Source organism: Aspergillus homomorphus (genome assembly GCF_003184865.1).
Source record: "Aspergillus homomorphus CBS 101889 unplaced genomic scaffold BO97scaffold_4, whole genome shotgun sequence".
In the NCBI taxonomy this organism is placed as follows: domain Eukaryota; kingdom Fungi; phylum Ascomycota; class Eurotiomycetes; order Eurotiales; family Aspergillaceae; genus Aspergillus; species Aspergillus homomorphus.
The window spans coordinates 51,497-74,499 of record NW_020291890.1 but is presented as its reverse complement, the minus strand read 5'-3'; the positions used below and the strand labels follow the sequence as shown (position 1 = coordinate 74,499).

Below are 23,003 nucleotides of genomic sequence, written 5' to 3'. Positions count from 1 at the left end.
TGGGAGGGGGGTCGTGAGATGTGTAACGACTCGCTTGCAATCACATTAAATCTATGTAAAAGGCCACGAAGATTCGAAAACCTAGTACATACTATGGCCCAGTCACTATTCTGACTGGACTTTCCAAATCTTCCCGAGTTCTTCAACGAGGCTCATCCCACTACCGAGATACATTATATACATCATATATCCTTGACGGCTCCACCAAAAAAATCTTACTACTCGCACTTGACCTGCAGTCGCTGAAGATACTCTGCGTCCACGGCGTAACAGATCGCCTCATCAGTGACGTCGTAGGTGGCGTAGAGGTCAGCACCACAGTTGTCATAGTCCTGCTCGTTGTAGGTGGTCCAGGTGTACAGCACGGGCGACTTATTGGCATCGCTGCAGGCACTGTTGGAGAGGTAGGGGGCAAGGGACTGCCAGGGCCAACCTTCGATGCCGAGGCACGCGCCCTCCAACAGGGTGTAGGTGGTGGCTTTGGCAGAGGAGCAGGTGTTGTTGTTGAGATAAAAGTCGATAGAGACCTCCGCAAGGGCCGACGCGGTAGCGGCGGTAGCGGAGAGGAGGGCAAGAGCCTACACAGCGTTGGTTAGTTGCATCCGCTTCAGCGTTCGTAGGTGTAGCAGGCTCCATGGAGTCAATTCTGACCTTGGACACGGTCAACTTCATATTGTAGAGTGTGTACTTGTGTTTTGTTATGTGAATATCGAAGAGCTTGATCAGTTTGGGGGTCTCTCCTTCCGGTGGGAGGTAGACTCAATCATTTTATACCCCACAGATTCAGCCATACCTTGCTCTTCACATTCCATGTTATTTCTCCGATTACGTCGTGCTTTCCAGACAAACGCTTCAAGTTCGGTCCGTCCACATTTCTGGGAGCCCGCCGAGAGCTGAAGTTTCTAAGCTCACAAATCTCCGAAACTCGCCCAGAAAGGCCCTTGATTCGTTCCTTGGTTCGAAGGATGATTACTTCAATTTGATGATTAGTGAACTGGGGCCGAAGTATCGCCAGGATTCGCAGGTATATCAAAAATAGAAGGCCTAGAGAAGCCGCCAACGTCAGCCCCCGCGCGGTTCGGGATGATTGTTCACGGACTAGCCCGCTAGCGTGGGAATTCCAGGGGTCCACTACGATTTCTCGCTTACGTCCACGCTGACCTGATTGAAGTTGAACAGGATGGTTCATGTGTGTCTGGGAATGCCCACTTCCCCAGATCGTGCTTTGTGGAGTATGCCTTCTCTTTCCCTTATACAGTCGAACGCGGCAGATAAACAGCAATATAGAAGTGGGCGATCCGTTCATATTGATAACCGATGTCGACTTGTGTCCTTGTCAATGGAAGTCCTTGACCGATTGAATCTAGAAGTAGTCTATTTGCCTCTATATTCTCTTCTTCAATAGTCGTACTACGTATCCCATCCCCCAAAACCTAGTCAGGCTGTCAAGGTGCGGGCTGGCGGGGCTGGGCAGGGGTGGTAGAACTGATAATTCAGGCAGGCTGGCTGGTCTTGCCTCAGCCTTTCGCATGAAGGGCATTCTTGACGCGTGAGCGAAGCCTGCTTGATTAGAAGTTGAAGTGACGATAATGGGGCTATACAAGAAGCCAGGAAAACAACATACCCGCCGGTGGGACTCAAGTTAAACACATGACTCTAGTTATGCACAGCTTAGCTGTGTTACATAGCTAATACATCAAGCTCAGACAAGCGCTCAAGGGTGATGATGGTCACTTTCTCTGGAGGTCGCTCCCGGAGCAATGGATCGCTCAGGACACGCACTTTTGTGCTCACCCCACGCTCCGGGCCATTCAGTGAGAAAAAAAGCGGCGCCAAGTTGGACCGAAAGCGGAAAGGGAAAGTCGCTGAGTCGATTTCCGCACAGGGATTCTGTTCGATAGTATCTACAAACCGTACTTTATCCCTACCCCGGGAATCAGCAATTATGATATACTCGCGCCTATCAATTGAACCCCTGCGGGAGCAAGAGGTGGTCACGTGAGAAGACTAAGCAAGTAGCCGTAACCTCCACACAAAGTGACCGCTACCCGTGAGAATAGAAGATTAGCGATAATACCTTCAGGCAACATAATACTACCTTTTGGCCCTTGCGAAGGATATTTGTTCATGATGCTATTTCACACCTTAGTCCTTATAGATTTATATAGTTATTATAAAATTGATGTCAATCTTAAAGTCTCAAATATTTTCTTATTTAGAGAGATCTAAATTATATTATTATAAATTTTCAAAAATTATTATAGTATAAACAAGAGTTTAACAGTAATTATTTACCCTTTTTTGACAATTTTAGAAGAAAAAGTTATTAACTAGTAGTAATAATCTCTACTCGTAATTATTAATTATCAATAATTCTTCATTGTTAACAATGATATTTAGAACCCCTTTCACAAGCATCAGCAGGCCAGTTGGATATAATTGTTGGCTACAACTCCAGGTTGGATGCGCCGGGACGGACCCATGATAGTGTAAGGAATACCGGTGGATGGTTACGGAGTCGATCCTGACAGTACCTGACCACCAGGCCGGTCTACGAGTAGCGTGGAGAGCTCGATCTATGGTGGCTGGAACAACCGGTCAAGTGTCGGAGGGACATCGGCCTGCGCCAACTTCGATTCGCGCGGTTAGGCACCAATTTTCCCATTCAGACCTTGCAGCTTCGTCCATACCTACCTAGTACCCGCCCGTGTCTTCCTCCTTCGACCTGCCTGCCCTACCAGTTCAAACTAGGATGGGGGGGAGCACGAACGGTAGTGGTACGGGAGTGGCACACGGCTTCTGCGCGGGCGGAGCGAAACATCTCCCGTCCGATAACCGTCAAGCCAGCAGCACATGGGTGGATGCGGCCGGACTATTTGGTAGGAAGTACTGAGGGTTTTCTCTCCTGCTCGATACTATGACATCAGACCTTTGAGACAGGATCCAACCACGAGAGTTGTCAACATGGTTGTGGTCATCGTGGAATTACCGGTAACTGATTGTCCTTGTTCCTGGAGGTCCGTCCGCAAGGGGGGCCCAAAAATGCAACCAGCAACCATTGCGCTGTGGGCTTGTGAATAAGCATCTTGTACGGAGTACTGTGTATCAATGGAATTGAAGGTATTGGTCATGACAGGGTCATGACAGGTCACGGTCCATCCGAATGGGCAGCGGAAGAGCCCGGCGGGACTCCGCCCCTGCCTTTGCACCCACCCATGGAGTTAGGATAATAGCAGGTCCTGAGGATTTTGGTTGGGAATTGTCTTGTGGGAAAGAGTTTCTGCTGAGTATATGCACGGTACTAAGTAGAAGTCCACAGAATGAGACTGACAATTACTACTTCTCTAACTATACTCCTTTCCTCACGCTTCCTCCCCCCCGGAGTAGATAAAGGCCAGTCCCCTTTTTTTTTATTTTGCTCTAATTGCGGAAGATCGGAAGACTCACCTCAGTTGAGTATCCGGTCACTGGACCTGCTGACTTTCCGGCCTGTCCCGTTCCGCCATCCCCTCCTCGCTCTCTCTTTCTACGCTCTCTCTTCTATTCTATTCTTATCCATTATCCATGGGATATCTATTGGCCATCGGCCTATCTGCGAACCATCTTTTGCTGCTCCTCCCGTCGGTTCTGCCGGCCTTGTTTTAGTTCGCAGGCCAAATGGGTTGAACCCCATTTCCCTTCGAATCTGCTGTTGCTGGGTTGTCATTTGTTCAATCGTTCTGGTCTGTCCCGTCTGTCGCTTTCGCTTTCGCTTTCTCTCTTCCTCCTCCACTTTCCCTCCTCCCACCCCCTCCTCCTCCTCCCCCCTTCCTCTCCTCCTCCCGTCTGCTTCTCTTTTCCTCCTCCTCCTCCTCCTCCTCTCCTCCTCCCTCGTCGCTTCAACCACCATTCCTTTTCATTCTACTTCCCTTTCACCTCCCCTTCAACCCCCTCATTCAACACATTCTGCTGTTCCATCACTCCGTTATTCCACTATTCCCTTCCACCCCCTCCCACCCCCCCGGTTTGCGTCGGCTGGGGTTATCGCATTACCTAACTCGAAAACAGTACGCGCTACCCAGTGGCTGATTGGGAGCCCGCACTTCTGGCGCCTTATGCTCCGCCATCGGCAGCCTGTCTTTCGCCAACGTTCCCATTACTCATTCTCTCAATAATTCCTTTTTTTTTCTCCTCCCTCCGTCGCTCCGTCCCTTCCCTTCCCTTCCCCGCCTTGTCTTTTTTCCTTCGGCGACGTCTGTTGTAGTCGCGATCCGAGGATCTCTTCTCCTCCCCCCTCCCCTCCCCTCCTCCCTCTTCTCTCCTCATCCCTTCCCATACCTCTCCTCTCCTTCTCCTCTCCTCTCAGCCTCTCCGTACCATCACCATGGAGTCTCGACCTGCGACGGCTGAGCCGTCCAGTAAGCGGCCGCGTTCACCGTCCGGCGACTTCCCTCCTATCGCTTCCAAAGTCCCCAAACCTTCTAATCACCTGCAGATCAACTACCTGGCCCGTCAGTATCCGGATAACCTGCCTCTGGTCTCCGTCGAGGATACCATGCCCTCGATCATCCATCTAATCGGCGAATATGACGGCGTCCTGCACCGACACGAGAGTATCGCCGGCAACCTGGGGGCTTGTCCACTAGGGCCCATCCTGATCAAGCGCTTCGAGCGCCTGTTCGATGGTCCACCCCGCGTGCTCAAATCCCACGGCAAGGACTCTCCCAATGTCACCTGGCTGGACGTGGTTGAATTCGCCAAGAACAAACCGGAACAATTCAATCTGGAGAAGTCTCGCAATGGGGTGCGCGTCTGCCAATTCTATACCAAACAGTGTCGCGTCGAGATCAGCGAGGAGGACTTCGTTCTGATTGCATCGGGCATGCCGCAGAAGATGATTCCCCCTCAGCCGATCATTGAAGACGAAGAGAAGGAACTGGGCGCGCTCGAGATCCTGGAAAAGAACCTCCAGCAGATCATCCAGGTGGCCGATCAAGGTGAGCTTATCGTCAACCTACGTATTCGCCCCAAAGAATTGAGTTGACTGACGAGCTGGTCTTAGTTTCTGCGCGTGCTCGACAACTCAACCATCGCTTGAAGAATCGGAGAACGGCAATCGTCACCCGGCGCGAAAATGACCTGTCGCTCCATTGTCAGCGGCAACAACAGCAACCACGCTCTCTCAGTCCGGCATGGCGCGATGCCAACGGACATGGACCACCGTCGCTCAATGGTAGCGCGCCGGTGAGCGCCCACTCTCCTTCCACTGGTTTTGTGGCGGTCAATGCCGGCCGGCCCGGCGCTGGCGAAGCAGCGGTGGAGGAGAATTCCCTCTCGTCGCAGTTCATGTTTTCGCACTCCAACACGGATAATGTCACCATCATTAACGGAACCTCCATCAAAGGGGCCTCCCCGACCACGCGCGCCGAGCTCATGAAGAAGTTCTTCACCACGCAAGACCGACAATCACGATCCTACGAAGAAGGGCCCGACCCCGCTGCCCGACAGTCGTCACGGCCGCGGCCGCGGGCGTCTGACGCGTCCGACTACAACATGTATACCCCGGCTCCCACTACCGTCGCTATCCCGAGTACGCCGTCCTCGTTGCTGCCACCCCCCAAGTCTCAACACCATGATAAGGATGACGGCGGCCCGCACAAGATGGAGATGGTGGCCCGCATGGAGGAGCTGCAGCGTGGAGAACGCATCATGCCCCCCTGCGATCGATGTCGCCGTCTCCATATGGATTGCCTGAAGAACCTGACAGCATGTATGGGATGTACCAAGAAGCACGCCAAGTGTTCTTGGAAGGACGTGAAGGAAGGAGAGCTACGGGAAACCCGGGTGGACCGCAGCTCCCGGGAGCGGGTGGAGGAAGCGCAAGCCAAGGAGGTCTCGGCGGCCAACATGCTACCCTCTTCCGTACAAGCGCCCCCCTCCGCGGCGGCGACTCCGGCCTCGGATCCGACGATGATGGATGTGGACCGACCCCACGCCCACGAGGTCCATGTCGATTTCAGTACGCGACGAGAGTCGGCCCCAACCGCCCCGGCAGGCCCGGCAGTGGGCACGCCTTTCAAGAGAGACCTCTCCCCACGTCGAGCGATGAGCGAGATCCAGGGCAGCAACATGATGACTCAGGATCGACGAATCAGCATGCATCGGCATAGTGATGCGGCGCAGGACGATGACGCACCGGATGCCAATTCGCGTCTGATGCAGGCGATCTTGGATACGGTAGACCATCACGCGCGGGTGGCGGCCGCGGCGAAAGAAGGGCATGAAGTCAGTAACGAACGAGAACGAGAAAGGGATCGAGAGCGCGAGCGCGAGCGCGAGCGCGAACAGGAGCGCGACCGGGAACGGAAGTTGGTGCGAGCATAGTGTATATTTCTGTTGGGTGTGACGATGCTGGCCGCTGTGACTGGTGATCCGGCGTGTTTTGGAGCCTTGTATCTATGCGCTTTTTTTTGTTTCTGTGTGTACTTTCGAGCGAGTCTGGCAGATATCCCGGTCGTTTGTCGTCATGAATGCATACTGCTGAAGTTGTGTTTTGTAGCGGAAGTAGTGTTCGGTGTCGATCTATGATCGCTTGAAGTCAATCCCGAGCGCGGATGAAGAATTGCCGATGTCGATGCCTGGGTTTGCTTGGTATTGTACTTCGTATGTGCCGACCCCTTCCCACACAACAGATACAGTTGGCTTGCAATTGATGCACTCTTGAGCAGCGCTTGCTTGGAGCATTGAGGTATATGGAGATTTCGGGCATAGCACGCCGCAGGAATTCTTAGTCTGCCTCCTATGAGTACTCAATACTGTGGTAGGTGGAATGAATCTGGACCATTTGAAATTTAGTCACAATTTCACAGGGTTGTAATGAAGTTAACTTAGAAATTTCAATATGAACATAAAATATATATAGAAAATCTGAGTAGCATTTTGTATATTCCTATGTAGCTCAGTGGTGAGATTTTTAGATTTTGAAGCTTGAGTTTCTGAGTCGATTCGCGGTGCAGTCCAATTTCTTGTTAATTCCTTTCCAATATTTAGACTGAATATAATTCATTTTAGAATATAAAAATACCTTCTTCTATTGAAGAAATACTGTTTCCATATTTTAAGGTTTGGATATCTAGTAGATGATTATATGTATTTCAAGCAGGCAGAGATAAAATAAAAGATAAAGAATATTACTAGTCGTATGATAGTATTCCTACCCGGAATTGAAATCACATGGTGAAATTCCAGATTTTGTCACGTTGAACCCCTGAAATTATTGTATGGAGAAAAACCCTCCTAAAACTTGACTTTCACCCATCGTTACTCAGTACTGAGTACGAAAGTACGGAGTGAACGGCTCCAGGTGTAAGGATTTGGCTAGCTTGTTGCTCCGTTATCTCCCCACAATGACCGGGTATCCCGGAAGGATGAATGAGCCTGGCCATTGTTCCCATTGTTCCAGGCCTCTAGGAACAGCCAATATGACCGTGAGTTGGTAGTAGGCATAACTTTGCAAAGTGTGTAGAAGCAAGGAGCACGGCAATGCGGAAATAGCAATAGCCGGGGCCAGGCTGAGTGATGCTTACGTAGGGAGGGCGGTAAGGGGGCGCAACCAGTGAGGAAAGAGCAGTTACTCGTCCGGCGCAGGCAGAGATGTGGGGAAGGCAGAAAACACCCCGCAGTGAATGATTGTATATAGACTGGCAGTCCACCGGCTGGCTATACTTAGCGGCCCTTTCTTTTACTTCCAAGTTCTTTCCATCTAGACCCAACACTCAATCCTTTGCCTACTTTATCAATCCCTCGCCTGCTTCACATCCAAGTTCTTCCGCCATAGACCCAACCACCCAATCCCTTAATCTTGATTCGAAAATCAAAATGGACCCCTCCCTCGTGAAGATCCCGCCCATGAAAGACCTAACCGTGGACAACATCACGGAGAACGTGATCCGCATCAACTCACTCTGCCGCGACGAGCGGATGAAATACGTCCTCGAGCGGCTAGTCACACACCTGCACGACTTCGCGCGCGAAACGCGGCTCAGCACCACCGAATGGATGACGGGGCTGCAATTCCTGACGGAAGTCGGGCAGATCTGCACCGACGTGCGGCAAGAATTCATCCTCCTCTCGGACATTCTCGGTCTGTCGCTACTGGTCGACTCCATCGACCACCCCAAGCCCCGCGGCAGCACCGAAGGCACGGTGCTCGGGCCGTTCCACACGCACGAAGCCGAGGAGCTGGCCGCCGGCGCCTCCATGTCGCACGATCCGCACGGCCAGCCGTTGCTTGTGGTGTGCACCGTCAAAGACACGGCCGGGAACCCGGTCCCCGACGTGAAGGTCGATATCTGGGAGACCGACTCGACGGGGCATTATGATGTGCAATACCCCAATCACGAGGGTCCCGACGGCCGGTGCATCATGCGCAGCGACGCGGACGGCGTCTTCTGGTTCCGCGCCATCACGCCCGTGCCCTACCCCATTCCGCATGATGGGCCCGTTGGACGGCTTCTGAAGAAGCTGGGTCGGCATCCGTTTCGGCCGAGTCATATGCATTTCATGTTTGAGAAGGCTGGGTTTGATCATTTGATTACGTAAGTTTCCCCTTCTTCTGGATCTTTGGGGGGAGGGGGGGGGGATGATGTTGACTGAGGCAGGGCGCTGTACCTCCGGAACGATCCGTACGAGACCTCGGATGCTGTCTTTGGGGTGAAGGATTCGCTGGTTGTGGATATTGGGACGGCGGGGCCGGAGGTTGCGGAGAAGTATGGGGTGGAGGAGGGGCATGCGCTGCTTCGGTATGAGTTTGTGTTGGTTTCTGATGAGGAGACGAGGGCGTTGCGGGCGAGGAATTCGAAAGAGGCGCTCGATCGGCTGGGGAGGAGGGTGAAGATTGTGAATGGGTTGCCTGTGCCTGATTTGGATTGATTATTATAATACCTTAGTATTTGGGTTGAGGGGGGCCAGGAAGTTGAAAGGAAGGGGGGCCCGGGGGTTCTCCTCCGGATACGCTTATATTCCTGTTTGATATAGAATGTAGGTTGCCAGGGAGTTGAAAAGAAAGGGGGGTCCGGGGGTTCTCCCCCGGAACGCTTACTGGTTGTATTATAGATTGGGGAGTTGAGAAGAAGGGGGGGGGGGGGGGGGGGGGGTAAGGGTAAAGTGACAAGGTTGCTTCTTATATTTCTACCTAGGTCTCTCGTCCATCGTAAGTTATCTCAAGCAAGACTGCCATGGCAGATAGCCAAATGCGCAAACACTGCAAATTTCCGCGAGGTCGAATCCAAGACTGACTGATCTTGATCATCCCCTGTCTGCCACACCCATTAGTCATGGGTTACCACTCTTCCACAATCATGGTTCTTCCACTGCTGCCTCGGTACTCAAAATATAGTGGTGGATTGAAGTCCCTGAGAGATTTATATAATTGCAGATGCAGAAAGTAATGATGTGCGCCGCGCGGCGCACTACTAGTGGAGCCTCCGGCTCGAGGACGCGGGCTTGAGCAGCGCCTGGAACGACGACTCCAGGGCCTTCTTGAGCTCCTTATAGCTGACGACGAAGCAGCTCTGCTCGTCGCGACTGACCAGCGTGATCTTCTCGTCGGAGCCGGCGTCCAGCTTGTTGAGGCACGTCAGCACGTGGCCCAGGTCGACGACGGGGTCGCCCTGCGCGTCGACCTGGTGGAAGACGTAGTCGCGGAAGATCTTGAGGAAGTAGCGCTCGCCGTTCTCGGCCCACTGGCGGTCGTGCTCGTACTCGGGCCGCTCGTTGATGAGGTTCAGCTTGGTCATCAGCCGCACCAGCCGCCCGTTCTCCAGCTCGCGGCTCAGGTCCGAGGTCAGCTGGTCGTCCAGGTGCAGCGCCGAGTCGAAGGTCGACATCAGCTGCGACGAGATGCCCGTGATGAAGATGTCGATGTTGCGCTCCTGGTCCTTCTGCAGCCCGTTCAGGAGCCAGAACACCGAGTTCTTCAGCTGCGGGCTGTACGCCCGCGTGAAGTGCTCCATCGCCTTGGTCGGGTTGTGCTGCACGCTGGGCGAGTTGGCGCCCAGCGTCACGATCAGCTGCCCGAAGTTGACCAGGTCCTGCCGCTGCAGGTCCGTCACCGACCGCTGCGTGTCGAACTGCACCACGTCCAGGATCGCGCACGCGCTGAGCCGGATGCGGTTCTTGCCCGTCAGCAGGATCTTGCTGGCGTCGATGATGCGCGCCGCCAGCCCGTTGCTGTGGATCGCCTTCAGCGCGTTGCCGAGCTGCGTCATGTAGCTCCAGAGCACCTGTTCGGGGATGTGCGTATTCTGGCGTCCCGTGAACCGGTTCCCGGCGCCAAGGTGTTGCTCGGCTAGGGTCTTGGACAACGGGTGGTAATCGGTGACAAAGATCAGGGAGCTATCTTGGAAGCTCCTGCTGGTGAAGGCGTCGTGCACGGTCACCACGCTGCCGCTGCATACCCGCTTCCACGCTTGCACCGATCGGATAGCCTTCTCGTTCGTGAGACGGAACCCTGCGTGCTGCGGTTAGTATCAATGCCCACACCAACATTGTCAACCACCAAGATCGGCCTACCTTCTAGTCTTCGAAGGGCATAGAAGTTGCCGTCCTTGCTTGACTGGGCCTTGTATACCCAGCTGGGATAGCCGAAGATGGCTGCGTTCTTCTGGTGGTTCAGGTCCAAAGGGACGAGGGAGTGGAAGTAGTCCACTTGAGCGGGTAACTGAGTGTCTGCGGAAGATCAGCTGCAGTTCATGGCACATCGGCGGAATAGGGCGACTCACTTGGTAGGGTCTGCAGTGTGGCCGCTGCCTTCTTCTGTAGTTCTTCTCGGAAGTCGTTGGGGAGGAAAAGATCGTGGACATTTCGTTGATAGCCCAGGGTGTTCTGGCTGTGTGGCCCAATAGGGGCATACATGTGGTATTGAACCTGAAGACAAGGGTTCGTGAACAGTTCCCAGGACCTTCAATGAAGGGACTCACAGGTTGCTGGAAGCCAGACTGATTCGCAAAGAATGCTGCCCCTCCAAGCGCCGCGGCTGTATCATGGGTGAACGGGTTCGCTTGGACTGGGCCGATAGCGCTGGCAGCAGAAAGGGGGTTTGGCGAAGTCACAAAAGGATCAAAGGCATTGGTTGCAGGGATGCCGGACGTGCCGTTTCCTTGTAGGGAAGCCTATATTGAAACATCAGCCACATCCGCCAAGCAACAGAGCGACTGAAGTCCAGGATGATCTCGAAGCAAAACTTGCACGAGAGCACGGCTAGGTGTGAGGCAGATGCGCGAAGCCAGGGCTTACCATATGTGAGCCATCAAAGCTCTGAGGAACGAATTCCTGGGCTTCCGCGACAGACCAATCGGGAGTCATCGTGCCTTGTCGAGCAGTCGGTGTGCTAGAGCTGGACCCTTGTTGCAGTCAGACGAGAACTTCTTTCATCCGTGGAATGACGCAGAGCATACGTGATGAGATCCCTCGCGGTTGGAAAGGGGCTGCGTTCGCAGCTTTCGGTGATATCGTTGCGGTCTTTTTCATGGTTGCGGATGCAATGGTAGGAGAGGATCCATTGGAAGATAGTACTGTGGGGGTAAAGCTCGGAGAGTCAACGTTCAGTCGTTTCCTAGAAGCACACGAGTCAGCGTACTGTCGACAACGCAATGGCCCAACGTAGCGCATTCGCTCATGGACCATCATGTTAAGAATGCTCACCTGTCCGCGTATGAAGTCACTCTGAGAGGGTCGTGGTTGAAAGCGCATCCTTCACCATGGAGCGTTAGCTGCATATTCGGCATGAGCTGAGTAGGGTTCAGCTATCTACCTTTATCCTCGAATCGACACTTTCCGTAGATCGTGACATTTCGACATAGAGTATCCTTGGCATTTTCCGCTAGGTCCGCAGAGCACAATATCAGCTGAAATGCCCATAGAATCACAAACAAGGAAAGACAACAAAGCTGGCTTTGTGCGACAGGGGAGTAATTGAGCTAACCTCGTGCCTTCATCTTGGGAGAGCCCGTTGCGCGACGGGAATCGTCGAGAGCGGTAGTTGACTTTCCGGTGGAGGCCATGGTATCTCTTGAATCCACAATTCGGCGCGGATTAACACAGATGAATCCCCATCGAATCAGAAGAATGCAAAACCGGGAGATAAGAAGACGCTAGAGACAGCCACATTCCTCTATGAATAGGAGCTCGGGATCGGATTCGACAATAGGGAATGAATGGCCGATTGAAGTTGCGTCTTTTGTGCAGGCGTCAAGCTCGTGCTGCCTTCCCCGGGCTTGAAAGTCCAGTGGTGATATTCGATTTGAGTCAAGCAATGACTCACCGGCCGCAGACCAAAGATCCGGCTGATAGCGTCATGCCATGGGAATAGGAAGGGGATCGAGGCAGCGAGGCGGGCATCCGGGATGTCAAGGGCGCGCGGGGAGAGGGAGAGGGGAAAGTCGAGGGCGGGTGAGTCGGGCGGTCAACCTTCCACTCGGTACTGCCGCTGGGCACAGACCATCCCTCGGTCAAGCGCGCGTCTAGCGTGACGGCGGCGGCGATGACGGAGCTCAACGCTGCACTGAGGCCAGCTAACTTAGTCTCATCGAATACTACTCTACTTGTGACATCGCTGTCCTTTTTCTCTACCCCTCCTGCGGCCGTTAATCTGCCCTTATCGAACGCATTCCTTTGTCTTAAACACCTGGGAACACTCTCTTAATCCCACGGGTCAACCCAGACCGATTTTCCCTCTCTCTGTCTCATCCCGGCCTCACTCCATCCTCCAATACGCACCCATTTATGGCAGAGAGCTTCGCTTGACAATGTCCTCATCCGGGCTTGATATATCGCAGCTGTCAGACAGTGAGCGGGCCGGCCTTGAAACGTATATCGCAGTGACCGGTCAGGATCCTTTGGAGGCTATTCCTCTGTTACGTCGTTCGGAATGGAATGTGCAGGTAGGATCCCAGAAATCTTTCCCGCCGGCTTGTGATGCGCTCAGACTAATTGAATACCGACGAAGATTGCCATCTCGAAATTTTTCGACGGTGAAGGACCGGACCCGGTTGAAGAAGCTCGCGCTGCCCTCAATACCCCTCCTCCTCGGCCGACGCGACAGACCCAGAATCTATTGAGCGATGACCTCCACGCGCAACTCTCCGCATCTACGCGCTCCGCCGAGCCAGCTCCGCGGATAGTGACACAATCCGAGGAACAGCCCGTCTACCGTCCGCCTTTCATCCTGGCGCTCTTATTTACCCCTCTCAATCTCCTCTACAGACTGCTGTACAACTCGTTTCGCTTGTTCGGCTCACTCTTCCCCTTCCTTCCTCGGCTCTTCCATACTACAGCCAGTCCCGCTCTGCACGGTTCACGCCGGAATACTAATGGTCGGCGGCCACTGGGTCCGAAAGATACTGCTGCTCGGTTCATCCGGGAGTTTGAGGAAGAGTACGGCACCAACTCAATTGGCTTCCTGGAGAATGGATACAACATGGCGCTGGAGAAGGCGCACCGGGACTTGAAGATTCTTCTGGTCGTCCTGCTTGCCCCCGAACACGATGATACACATGGCTGGGTCCGCGACACTCTGCTCTCGCGGGAGGTCACCGACTTTGTCAACGACCCGCAGAACGAGATTCTAGCATGGGGAGGGAACATCCAAGACTCGGAAGCATACCAGGTTGCAAACTCCCTACGGTGCACTAAGTTCCCATATGCGGCTGCGGTCGTGCATACCCCCAACGTTTCTTCTACTGCGATGTCTCTCGTAGCTCGCATACCTGGAACCACGTCTCCGGCGGAATTCGTGGAAAAGTTGCGGACAGCAATCACGCAGAACAAAGAACCTCTGGAGCGCATCCGAGCCACCCGGGCAGAACAACAGGCTTCGCGCAGTCTGCGCGAACAACAAGACTCGGCCTACGAGCGTTCGCTGGCCATTGACCGCGAGCGGGCGCGACAAAGACGCGAGGCGGAGGCAGCGCGCCAACGGGAGGAGCAAGAGGCGGCCGAGCGACAAGCGGCGGAGGAGAAGCGGACCCAAGATCTCCAGCAGTGGAGACAATGGAGAGCACAGTCGATCGCTGAGGAGCCTGGTCCGGATGCCAAGGATGCAGTGCGGATCAGTGTCAGGTTACCATCGGGCGAACGCGTCATCCGCAAGTTCGCGCCCGAGTCGAGCATCGATGAGCTCTACGCCTTTGTTGATTGTTATGAGATTCTGAAAGAGCCAACGGAGGGCACTGCGGCAGTCGCCAAACCGGACGGGTATGAACATCAGTATGGATTCCGACTGGTTTCACCTATGCCGCGGGTGGTCTATGAAGTGGGTGCAGGGGGATCCATTCGAGATCAGATCGGCCGCGGTGGAAACCTTTTGGTTGAACCCATCGATGACGAAAGTGACGAGGAGGACTCATGAGCACTATCCACCTGTATGACTATTGATTCCGGGTTCTTGATGTGATGGTTGTATATGGTATTCGAAGGACTGGCCTCAGATTGGACTACATCATAGACTACGTTCGCTCCCAGAAGACACGTGCCTTTACGGTACGCCTCATGTAGTAATATGTGTCCAGGAGTTTAGTGGGAGTAACGGAGTTAAGAGCCGAGGAGCCGCATGAAGGCTGAGCAGCGGCTCAGCTCGCAAAGCCAAAGGCACATGTGCTGTCAGATCAGGGGCATTTATGGACAGGGAAGGCCATCCTCCTGCTAGGCCGCTTCGAATTATAACCGTCCACCATTGCAATTCCACTCTGACTCAGCCCCGGAGACATATTGTATAGCACACACATACTCGTAGGAAAGAGCTGGCGGGGTAACGGAAGGCACTTCTATCATTACAGTAGCCGATCGTTGCTGATCTCTCTCTGATAAACAAGGAATCTCGAGGAGCGGTGGGTTGGGTCCATCGATCGGTCCATAGTTGGCATCGCCAGCAACCCGCGGTGAACCTCGTTTGAACTGGAAGGTGTGTATCAAGATGATACGGCATAAGCACGAGAACACCAGGTGCTGTGTCTCATGGGGCTGAGAACCTCGATTGCTGGGGGGAGGAATATTCCGATGTGCATGGCTGACGTTAGACTGATTGGCGGTCTAAATATACGTGGTCAACTGATATGGATAGAGTAGAAGGGTACTAAACTCCGGAAAGTGCCTTGTTAATGCTCGTGTATAGCTGAGTCAGCCCAGGTTATCCCGACTGCACCGGATCCTCACCATCCCGGGGCGGTAACCTAAGTATGTTAAGGGGCAGTTTTACACAGGAACTTGGAAAATGGATGGGGTTTCGGATAGTTCGAGTGCCGCCCCTCCGGCCCACTTCTTCCTTCTTCTCGCACCTGCCATTCCGCTTCGGGACAATGGACAACTCCGCCGCGGGCCCCGCGGGACCTTCCTCCTGCCAGGCTCCAGGCTGACTTCTTCCCTACCGTATTATTCTCCCTGGCACTTCTCGCCACGTTTTCCTGCTTCCGGCCATTTCTCACAATTACTCATTATGACTCTACTGTACCATTAGGTGATAACTTTTCGGGTCACAATTCCCCTCCTCCGGTGGCAACCTGTCATGCTCACCGTTTGGTTGGCTTACTGCTTGCTTGCTTGCTTGCTACCCAAAGAGACAAGGCTGAGCTGCTTGACTTCCTTATCTTGTGACTCCACAACCAAACCGAAGTAGTAAAGTTCACATTTACTGTGGAAATGAAGTGCACTGACAAATCGTGTTTGCTTCCTCTAGCTTAACCTATCCTGGACTCCTGGGCGGCCGTAGTGGCGTCGCTGTTCCTCGCACTAGCTAGAGCAAAGCAACATTCCGATTCTTGTTATAGACCATGGCCAATGGGATGCGTCTACTGAGCTATCGTCAGCTCTCTTACCCTTGGCTTGGCATAGAATGCTCGAAGACTCGAAGGAGTCTCAAGGGTGGAAGCCTGGAAGGATCTCGACAACGGGGTTTGACAGGGTTCATGGCCAGTCATCTTCTGCCATCCTGCTTACGGGTGCTCAATTATCCGTGGCCACCCTTCCCGATGTGTGCCATACGTCAGATTGGACATGCAAGTCCATTCCGTGGGGTTCTCTGCTCGAGCCTTCCATCTGCTGTCGCAAATCCCGTATTCCCCCTAGCCAGGAATACGCACGGAGGGTGGGAAGTACCGGGTGGATCTGGGTGTATCAATCTGGGTTCCGACCCGGATGTTGCGCTGTTCCTGGTCCCGATTCGCCCATCGCAGCGTAAACTTTTCCACTCTTTGGAGCCTGTAAAATGGTGGAGAGCCCAGACACTGGGTCCCCGTTGTTGATTTTTCTCCTCCTGTTTCTCACTTTTCTTGACGGTCTGTCCTCTTGAACAGCGAAGATCGTACTGTTCCTGATCGATTGGCTAGCGATTCGTTGCTACTAGTCAGTCGTCAGCTGCGATAATTTTAAGATACGGGGCACCGGGGCTGCCGCTACCCTAACAACCACCAGATACTTTATTATCCTTAGCGTTCGGCCACCGTCTCTCCTCTCTCTCCTCGCGCGTCCCATATCCGTCACTCTTTACGGCCTCCGCGCTCTTTCGCCTAAGGCATCGATCCGGGATCGCTTGCTTCTCTAATCTTCTTGCAACCACACCTCTATGCTTCTGGCGTTCTCTCGTTAACTGGCACAGTCTTGCGAGACTGATAGTCTCCACCCTTAATCACCATGTCGCTTCTAGGCACTATAAACCCTAATGTTAATCCAGCTCGTGGCGTGGAATCCCACGAAGTCCACGAGAATGAGAACGGAGGCGCAGCAGCAAGCACCGCGTCGGCTGTGAACGAAGGCACATCCGAGTTGGGCCATCGCCAGCACAGTACTTATGCTACCAACGATGAAGAAAAGGTGATGACAGAGTCCGGTTTCAGCCCCCCAGGACACGACACACGAGGACGTTGGAGCCGTCACACCACCTTTAGCAGCGCCGAGACTGCCCTCGAGAAAGAAGATGGAGGGAAGGAGGATGAAGACAATGAGAGTGAGGGAGTTGCTGCTCAAGAGATCCACCGTCTGGCGCAGCAGTTGACTCGTCAATCCACCCGAATGTCCACTACTGGCGAGAACACATTCCTGGAAGTGAAAGAGGATTCGACCCTGAACCCTGCCAGCTCCAACTTCAAAGCAAAGCATTGGATGAAGAACCTACTCGCGCTCTCCTCGCGCGATCCCGAGAGATACCCCAGACGTGAAGCGGGCGTTTCCTTCCAGAACCTCAGCATTCACGGTTTCGGCAGTCCGACGGATTACCAGAAGGACGTCTTCAACTCGGTCTTGCAGATCGGGGCTCTCATCCGCAGGCTCACAGGTACCGGCAAGCAGAAGATTCAGATTCTCCGCGATTTTGACGGTCTTGTACGCAACGGCGAGATGTTGGTTGTCTTGGGTCGTCCGGGAAGCGGTTGCTCAACCTTCCTTAAGACTCTTGCTGGTGAAATGAACGGTATCTACATGGACGAGGCGTCTCAGCTGAACTACCAAGGTATCTCCGCCCAACAGATGCGGAAGCAGTTCAAGGGTGAGGCCATCTATACCGCCGAAACCGACGTCCACTTTCCGCAGTTGACTGTTGGCGATACCTTGAAGTTCGCTGCGCTCTCTCGTTGCCCTCGGAACCGGTTCCCTGGTGTCACCAAGGAGCAGTATGCGTTGCACATGCGCGATGCTGTCATGGCCATGCTAGGTTTGTCTCACACCATCAACACCAAGGTCGGTAACGACTTCGTCCGTGGTGTCAGTGGTGGTGAGCGCAAGCGTGTCAGTATCGCCGAAGCCACTCTCTGTGGCTCTCCTTTGCAGTGTTGGGATAACAGTACGCGTGGTCTGGATTCTGCGAACGCGCTGGAATTCTGTAAGACGTTGAACTTGATGACCAAGTACGCCGGAGCAACAGTTGCGGTGGCTATTTACCAAGCGTCGCAGAGTGCTTATGACGTCTTTGACAAGGTTACTGTCTTGTACGAAGGTCGACAAATCTACTTCGGTCCTACTAACGAGGCGAGGGAGTTCTTCACCAGGATGGGTTTCGAATGTCCTGACCGTCAGACCACTGCTGATTTCCTTACATCCCTGACCTCTCCGGCGGAGCGTATCGTTAAGCCCGGATATGAGGGCAAGGTGCCTCAGACTCCTGACGAGTTCGCCGCTGCTTGGAAGAACAGTGATGCGCACGCCAAACTGCTCAGAGAGATTGCCGAGTACAATCAGCAATACGCCATCGGTGGCGAGTCGCTTGGCAAATTCATCGAATCCCGCAAGGCTATGCAATCCAAGAACCAGCGCGTCAAGTCTCCCTACACGATCTCCCTCTACGAACAGGTCAAGCTCTGCCTGATCCGAGGTTTCCAGCGATTGCAAGGTGATGCCAGTTTGACCATCTCCCAGTTGGTCGGAAACTTTATCATGGCTCTTATCATCGGAAGTGTCTTCTACAACTTAAAAGACGAGACGTCCAGTTTCTATTCCCGCGGTGCTCTGCTGTTCTTCGCCGTGTTGCTTAACGCCTTCTCTAGTGCGCTCGAGGTATGTCGAAAATGGCCCTCGATATCCAGATTTACCAGGTGCATCACTTACTGACGTTGCGTCCCAGATTCTGACCTTGTACGCACAACGTCCAATTGTCGAAAAGCAGTCTCGTTACGCCATGTATCATCCGTTCGCCGAAGCTATCGCGTCCATGCTCACTGACATGCCCTATAAAATTGGAAATGCGATCATCTTCAATCTCACGCTGTATTTCATGACCAACCTCCGTCGAACACCGGGTGCCTTCTTCGTCTTCCTGCTGTTCTCCTTCGTCACGACTTTGACCATGTCCATGCTCTTCCGTACCATCGCCGCCTCTTCTCGCACGCTCTCACAAGGTAAATATTCATCCTTCTTCTCTTTGCCGCACACATGCTGACCTTGGACTAAGCTCTCGTGCCGGCCGCCATTCTCATCTTGGGTTTGGTCATTTACACCGGTTTCACGATCCCAACCACTTATATGCTGGGTTGGTCGAGATGGATGAATTATATCAATCCGATCGCTTACGGTTTCGAGAGTCTCATGGTGAATGAATTCCACAACCGACAATTCAAGTGTTCCGATAGTGCCTACGTTCCGTCCGGCGAGGGTTACTCAAACCTTCCCCTTGTGAACAAAGTCTGTTCTGCAGTGGGTGCGGTCTCTGGTCAAGAATACGTCGATGGTGATAGGTATCTTGACTTGAGCTTCAACTACTACCACAGTCATAAATGGCGCAACTTGGGGATCATGTTCGCTTTCATGATCTTCCTGATGGGCACCTATTTGCTTGCCACCGAGTATATCTCCGAAGCCAAGTCCAAGGGTGAGGTTCTGCTCTTCCGCCGCGGACATGCCGCCCCTGTAACCAAGGATGTCGAATCGAGTCGTCAATTTGCTTCTCCCGAGAAGGCCGAGCAGGCTAGTGGTCAGCAGAGTGCTGCTATCCAGAGACAGACCGCTATCTTCCAATGGCAGGATGTGTGCTACGACATTAAGATCAAGGGTGAACCGCGCCGCATTCTCGACCATGTCGACGGATGGGTCAAGCCCGGAACCTGCACCGCCCTCATGGTAAGCTAACCTGTCTATCCCCTTTACAGATAATACCTATACTAAGTTATACAAGGGTGTTTCGGGTGCCGGTAAAACAACCCTTCTGGACGTGCTTGCTACTCGTGTCACCATGGGTGTTGTCACTGGTGAAATGCTGGTTGATGGACGGCCTCGCGATCAAAGTTTTCAGCGTAAGACCGGATATGTCCAGCAGCAGGATCTCCACCTCCACACTACCACTGTCCGTGAGGCTCTTCGTTTCAGCGCCATCCTTCGTCAGCCTGCCCACGTCAGCCGCCAAGAGAAACTCGACTATGTTGAAGAAGTTATCAAGCTCCTCGACATGGAAGAGTATGCTGACGCCGTTGTCGGTGTTCCCGGTGAAGGTAAGGAAGCCATCAGAGTTGTATTAGTCGGGAGTTAGTGTCTAACATTAGAATAGGTCTCAACGTCGAGCAGCGCAAGCGTCTTACCATCGGAGTCGAATTGGCGGCTAAGCCGCAATTGCTATTGTTCTTGGACGAGCCTACTTCGGGTCTTGACAGTCAAACGTCCTGGTCTATCCTTGATCTTATTGATACCTTGACCAAGCACGGACAAGCTATCCTGTGTACCATTCATCAACCTTCGGCCATGCTGTTCCAACGCTTCGACCGTCTTTTGTTCCTCGCCAGGGGCGGCAAGACGGTTTATTTCGGAGATATTGGGGACAAGTCCTCTACTCTTGCCAGCTATTTCGAACGCAATGGTGCTCCCAAGCTACCTGCTGATGCTAACCCCGCTGAATGGATGCTAGAAGTCATTGGTGCCGCCCCTGGATCTCACAGTGATATTGATTGGCCTGCTGTCTGGCGCGACAGCCCTGAACACCAAGGCGTGCTTGACCATCTGGCCGAGCTCAAGTCTACTCTCTCGCAGAAACAGGTCGACACGAACCAGGCCGACTCCGGTAGCTACAACGAATTCGCCGCGCCCTTCACAGTCCAATTGTGGGAGTGCTTGCTCCGCGTGTTCTCGCAGTACTGGCGTACGCCCGTATACATTTACTCCAAGATCACCCTTTGCGCCCTCACTGCCTTGTACATCGGATTCTCATTCTTCCATGCCAAGAACACCACGCAGGGCCTTCAGAACCAGATGTTCTCCATCTTCATGTTGATGACTATCTTCGGAAACTTGGTGCAACAGATTCTACCCAATTTCTGCACCCAGCGCTCTCTTTACGAGGCTCGCGAGAGGCCTTCCAAGAGTTACTCTTGGAAGGCTTTCATGGCTGCCAACATTATTGTAGAGCTGCCTTGGAACGCGCTCATGAGTGTGATCATTTATGTCTGCTGGTACTATCCGATCGGCCTCTATCGGAACGCTGAACCGACTGATGCTGTTCACGAACGTGGAGCGTTGATGTGGCTGCTGATCCTGGCATTCCTTCTCTTCACCTCCACCTTTGCCCACATGATTATCGCCGGTATTGAGCTTGCCGAGACCGGTGGCAACCTTGCTAATCTGCTCTTCTCTTTGTGCTTGGTCTTCTGTGGTGTCCTGGCAACACCTCAGCAGCTCCCTGGCTTCTGGATCTTCATGTATCGGCTTTCTCCATTCACATATCTGGTGTCCGCCATGTTGTCTACCGGTGTATCAGGCACCACGGCCGTCTGTGACAACTCCGAATTTCTACACTTCGATCCTCCTTCTAACACCACTTGCCTGAGTTATATGAAGAGCTACATGGCAGTTGCTGGCGGCTATCTTGAAAACAACGATGCCACCAGCAACTGTGCCTTCTGCTCCATCAGCGACACCGACACCTACTTGGCTGCGGTCAACAGCCACTTCTCGGACGCGTGGCGCAACTTCGGTCTCATGTGGGTGTACATCGTGTTCAACATCTTCGCCGCGGTGGGTATCTACTGGCTTGCTCGTGTCCCGAAGGGCCAGAAGACCAAGGGTTCCTCCTAAGGGACACATGTATCAATGTTTCCTGTTCAGCTTCTGTATAATGTGTTCACACATACATATGTCCAGCTTTCGTTGTTGCGCATATTAGGAACTTTTGGGTTTAGACGCACATATTTAGATTTCTCTTCTCACCCACCCATCTTCGCTCCTTGCTTCATATGCATAAGCGTATTCTAGAAACTTGGGCTTTGTCGTCGTTTATTGAATCAGTTCGTCCTTGACTGAAGCACTGACTCTATGCTACTTCCGTGCCCTCGCTACCCCAGACTTTTTGACTTTCTCTTCTTCATCCCACTCCACTTATTCATTACTCTTCTATGCTGATACATATGTACGTACATACATCGGTAATTCTCCGCCAAGGCCAAAAGGAAAATACATAGAACAAGAAGAATTCCACTCAGATGCTAGAAACAATTTCCGACATTTGTTCGGCCGTGCCATCAAGTGCCACTGCGTAGGGCTGACGGCGTGGACAATCGATCAGTTGGGAGATCGGGCAAATCTCACCCCTTGATCGGCGCCTTCTTGTATCACCTAGTTACCCATAGACCGACCCATTAGGCGTGTTCCAACAACGTCTTCTAGAACTCCGAAACCTTTAGTTGCCTTTAGGGCTCAAAGCGCAGAAGATCTAAAGCAGGATCGCAGGTGGAAGGCACACCGGATAGTGATACACATGCCCAGCCCAACCAGGAGCCCCATTGACGACCAGTTGATCTATCAACGAACCACCCATAACAACCGGAAGGGAGATAAACACCCCACTGGCACTGAAAAGTGAGCAGGAGGGCAGTGCTCAGCCTCCAAGACACCTAATCTAGGCACGGCCGGGAGGGACTCCAGTGTCTCGGAAGTCCACCGCCCCTACGGAGTACCAGGCCGGGCACTTACAGAAAAGGAGGCAGCAGCAATGCCCCGAGCTGCCAAGCAACCAACCAGCCATGAGCCCGAGCCCACTATCACATTCTCTTCTGCAGCTCCAGCTCCAGCTCCACTAAAGACCTCGGAAGCCAAGACCGGCATTAATTCTCAACTTTCAGGGGATGAAGGTTAATATCGATGTATCCATACGCACGGGCGTAAGTTACTAGCGGGAAGCTTTTGAGTACGTAATTGAATCTGAGTTTGAAAGTGTCTGGTTCTTAATCTAGATACGGTTGGTTTGGATTGGGTTTGGGGTTCTAGGTTGTACAGATTCAGATGGGCTTAAGAATGGGGTTAGGTGGGTGTGTCTTCGTCCGTAGTTTAGCTATGAATGGATTTTAGATAGTATTCAGATAATGGTATTGATCTGGCGGTCGTTCGTCGTCTCGGTACAAGGATACAGTACAGTACAGGTCGGGATTAAAGCGTTTTTTGTGTGGGGGGATGGACAGATCCAATCGGGGTGAGAGGGCTGGCAATGCTTTCAAAAGTTTGCTTGCGCTTTGGTGTGGGTGGTTCTTGTTCTGAGGATTGAGGATTGAGGATTGAGGATGAGGATG

At 53.1% G+C, this 23,003-nt stretch overlaps 7 protein-coding genes across 7 annotated transcripts; 5 read left to right on the top strand and 2 right to left on the bottom strand.

Annotated features, from left to right (window-relative positions):
• Positions 1-27: 27 nt before the first annotated feature.
• BO97DRAFT_440379 (uncharacterized protein) lies at positions 28-1,028 on the bottom strand. Its single transcript, XM_025698068.1, has 2 exons — positions 652-1,028; positions 28-578 (listed from the first exon to the last, which is right to left on the bottom strand). The coding sequence occupies exons 1-2, from the start codon at positions 670-672 to the stop codon at positions 219-221; spliced, it is 381 nt and encodes a 126-aa protein (XP_025554873.1). The 5' UTR covers positions 673-1,028; the 3' UTR covers positions 28-218.
• A 3,335-nt stretch (positions 1,029-4,363) lies between these two features.
• On the top strand, positions 4,364-6,363 carry BO97DRAFT_337732 (Zn(II)2Cys6 transcription factor domain-containing protein; the record flags this gene model as incomplete). The annotated part of the gene is made up of 2 exons (XM_025691503.1): positions 4,364-4,976; positions 5,042-6,363. 2 exons carry the CDS (start codon positions 4,364-4,366, stop codon positions 6,361-6,363), a joined length of 1,935 nt encoding a protein of 644 aa, XP_025554872.1.
• Positions 6,364-7,740: 1,377 nt separating this feature from the next.
• BO97DRAFT_383373 (intradiol ring-cleavage dioxygenase) lies at positions 7,741-8,910 on the top strand (the record flags this gene model as incomplete). Its single annotated transcript, XM_025693354.1, has 2 exons — positions 7,741-8,576; positions 8,640-8,910. Exons 1-2 carry the CDS (start codon positions 7,858-7,860, stop codon positions 8,908-8,910), a joined length of 990 nt encoding a protein of 329 aa, XP_025554871.1. The 5' UTR covers positions 7,741-7,857.
• A 268-nt stretch (positions 8,911-9,178) lies between these two features.
• On the bottom strand, positions 9,179-12,383 carry BO97DRAFT_467934 (PAN-complex poly(A)-binding subunit PAN3). Its single transcript, XM_025699695.1, has 9 exons — positions 11,963-12,383; positions 11,792-11,860; positions 11,683-11,731; positions 11,436-11,593; positions 11,275-11,381; positions 10,959-11,150; positions 10,761-10,905; positions 10,552-10,707; positions 9,179-10,489 (listed from the first exon to the last, which is right to left on the bottom strand). Exons 1-9 carry the CDS (start codon positions 12,039-12,041, stop codon positions 9,453-9,455), a joined length of 1,992 nt encoding a protein of 663 aa, XP_025554870.1. The 5' UTR covers positions 12,042-12,383; the 3' UTR covers positions 9,179-9,452.
• A 192-nt stretch (positions 12,384-12,575) lies between these two features.
• On the top strand, positions 12,576-14,698 carry BO97DRAFT_361773 (clathrin-mediated endocytosis regulator UBX3). Its single transcript, XM_025692427.1, has 2 exons — positions 12,576-12,920; positions 12,986-14,698. Exons 1-2 carry the CDS (start codon positions 12,786-12,788, stop codon positions 14,384-14,386), a joined length of 1,536 nt encoding a protein of 511 aa, XP_025554869.1. The 5' UTR covers positions 12,576-12,785; the 3' UTR covers positions 14,387-14,698.
• Positions 14,699-15,715: 1,017 nt separating this feature from the next.
• On the top strand, positions 15,716-16,473 carry BO97DRAFT_173615 (uncharacterized protein). Its single transcript, XM_025690325.1, has one exon. It carries the CDS (start codon positions 15,804-15,806, stop codon positions 16,272-16,274), a length of 471 nt encoding a protein of 156 aa, XP_025554868.1. The 5' UTR covers positions 15,716-15,803; the 3' UTR covers positions 16,275-16,473.
• Positions 16,265-21,881, top strand: BO97DRAFT_361772 (pleiotropic drug resistance family ABC transporter). The gene is made up of 5 exons (XM_025692426.1): positions 16,265-18,516; positions 18,584-18,857; positions 18,911-19,575; positions 19,631-19,943; positions 20,000-21,881. The coding sequence occupies exons 1-5, from the start codon at positions 16,663-16,665 to the stop codon at positions 21,514-21,516; spliced, it is 4,623 nt and encodes a 1,540-aa protein (XP_025554867.1). The 5' UTR covers positions 16,265-16,662; the 3' UTR covers positions 21,517-21,881.
• The last annotated feature ends 1,122 nt before the right edge of the window (positions 21,882-23,003 follow it).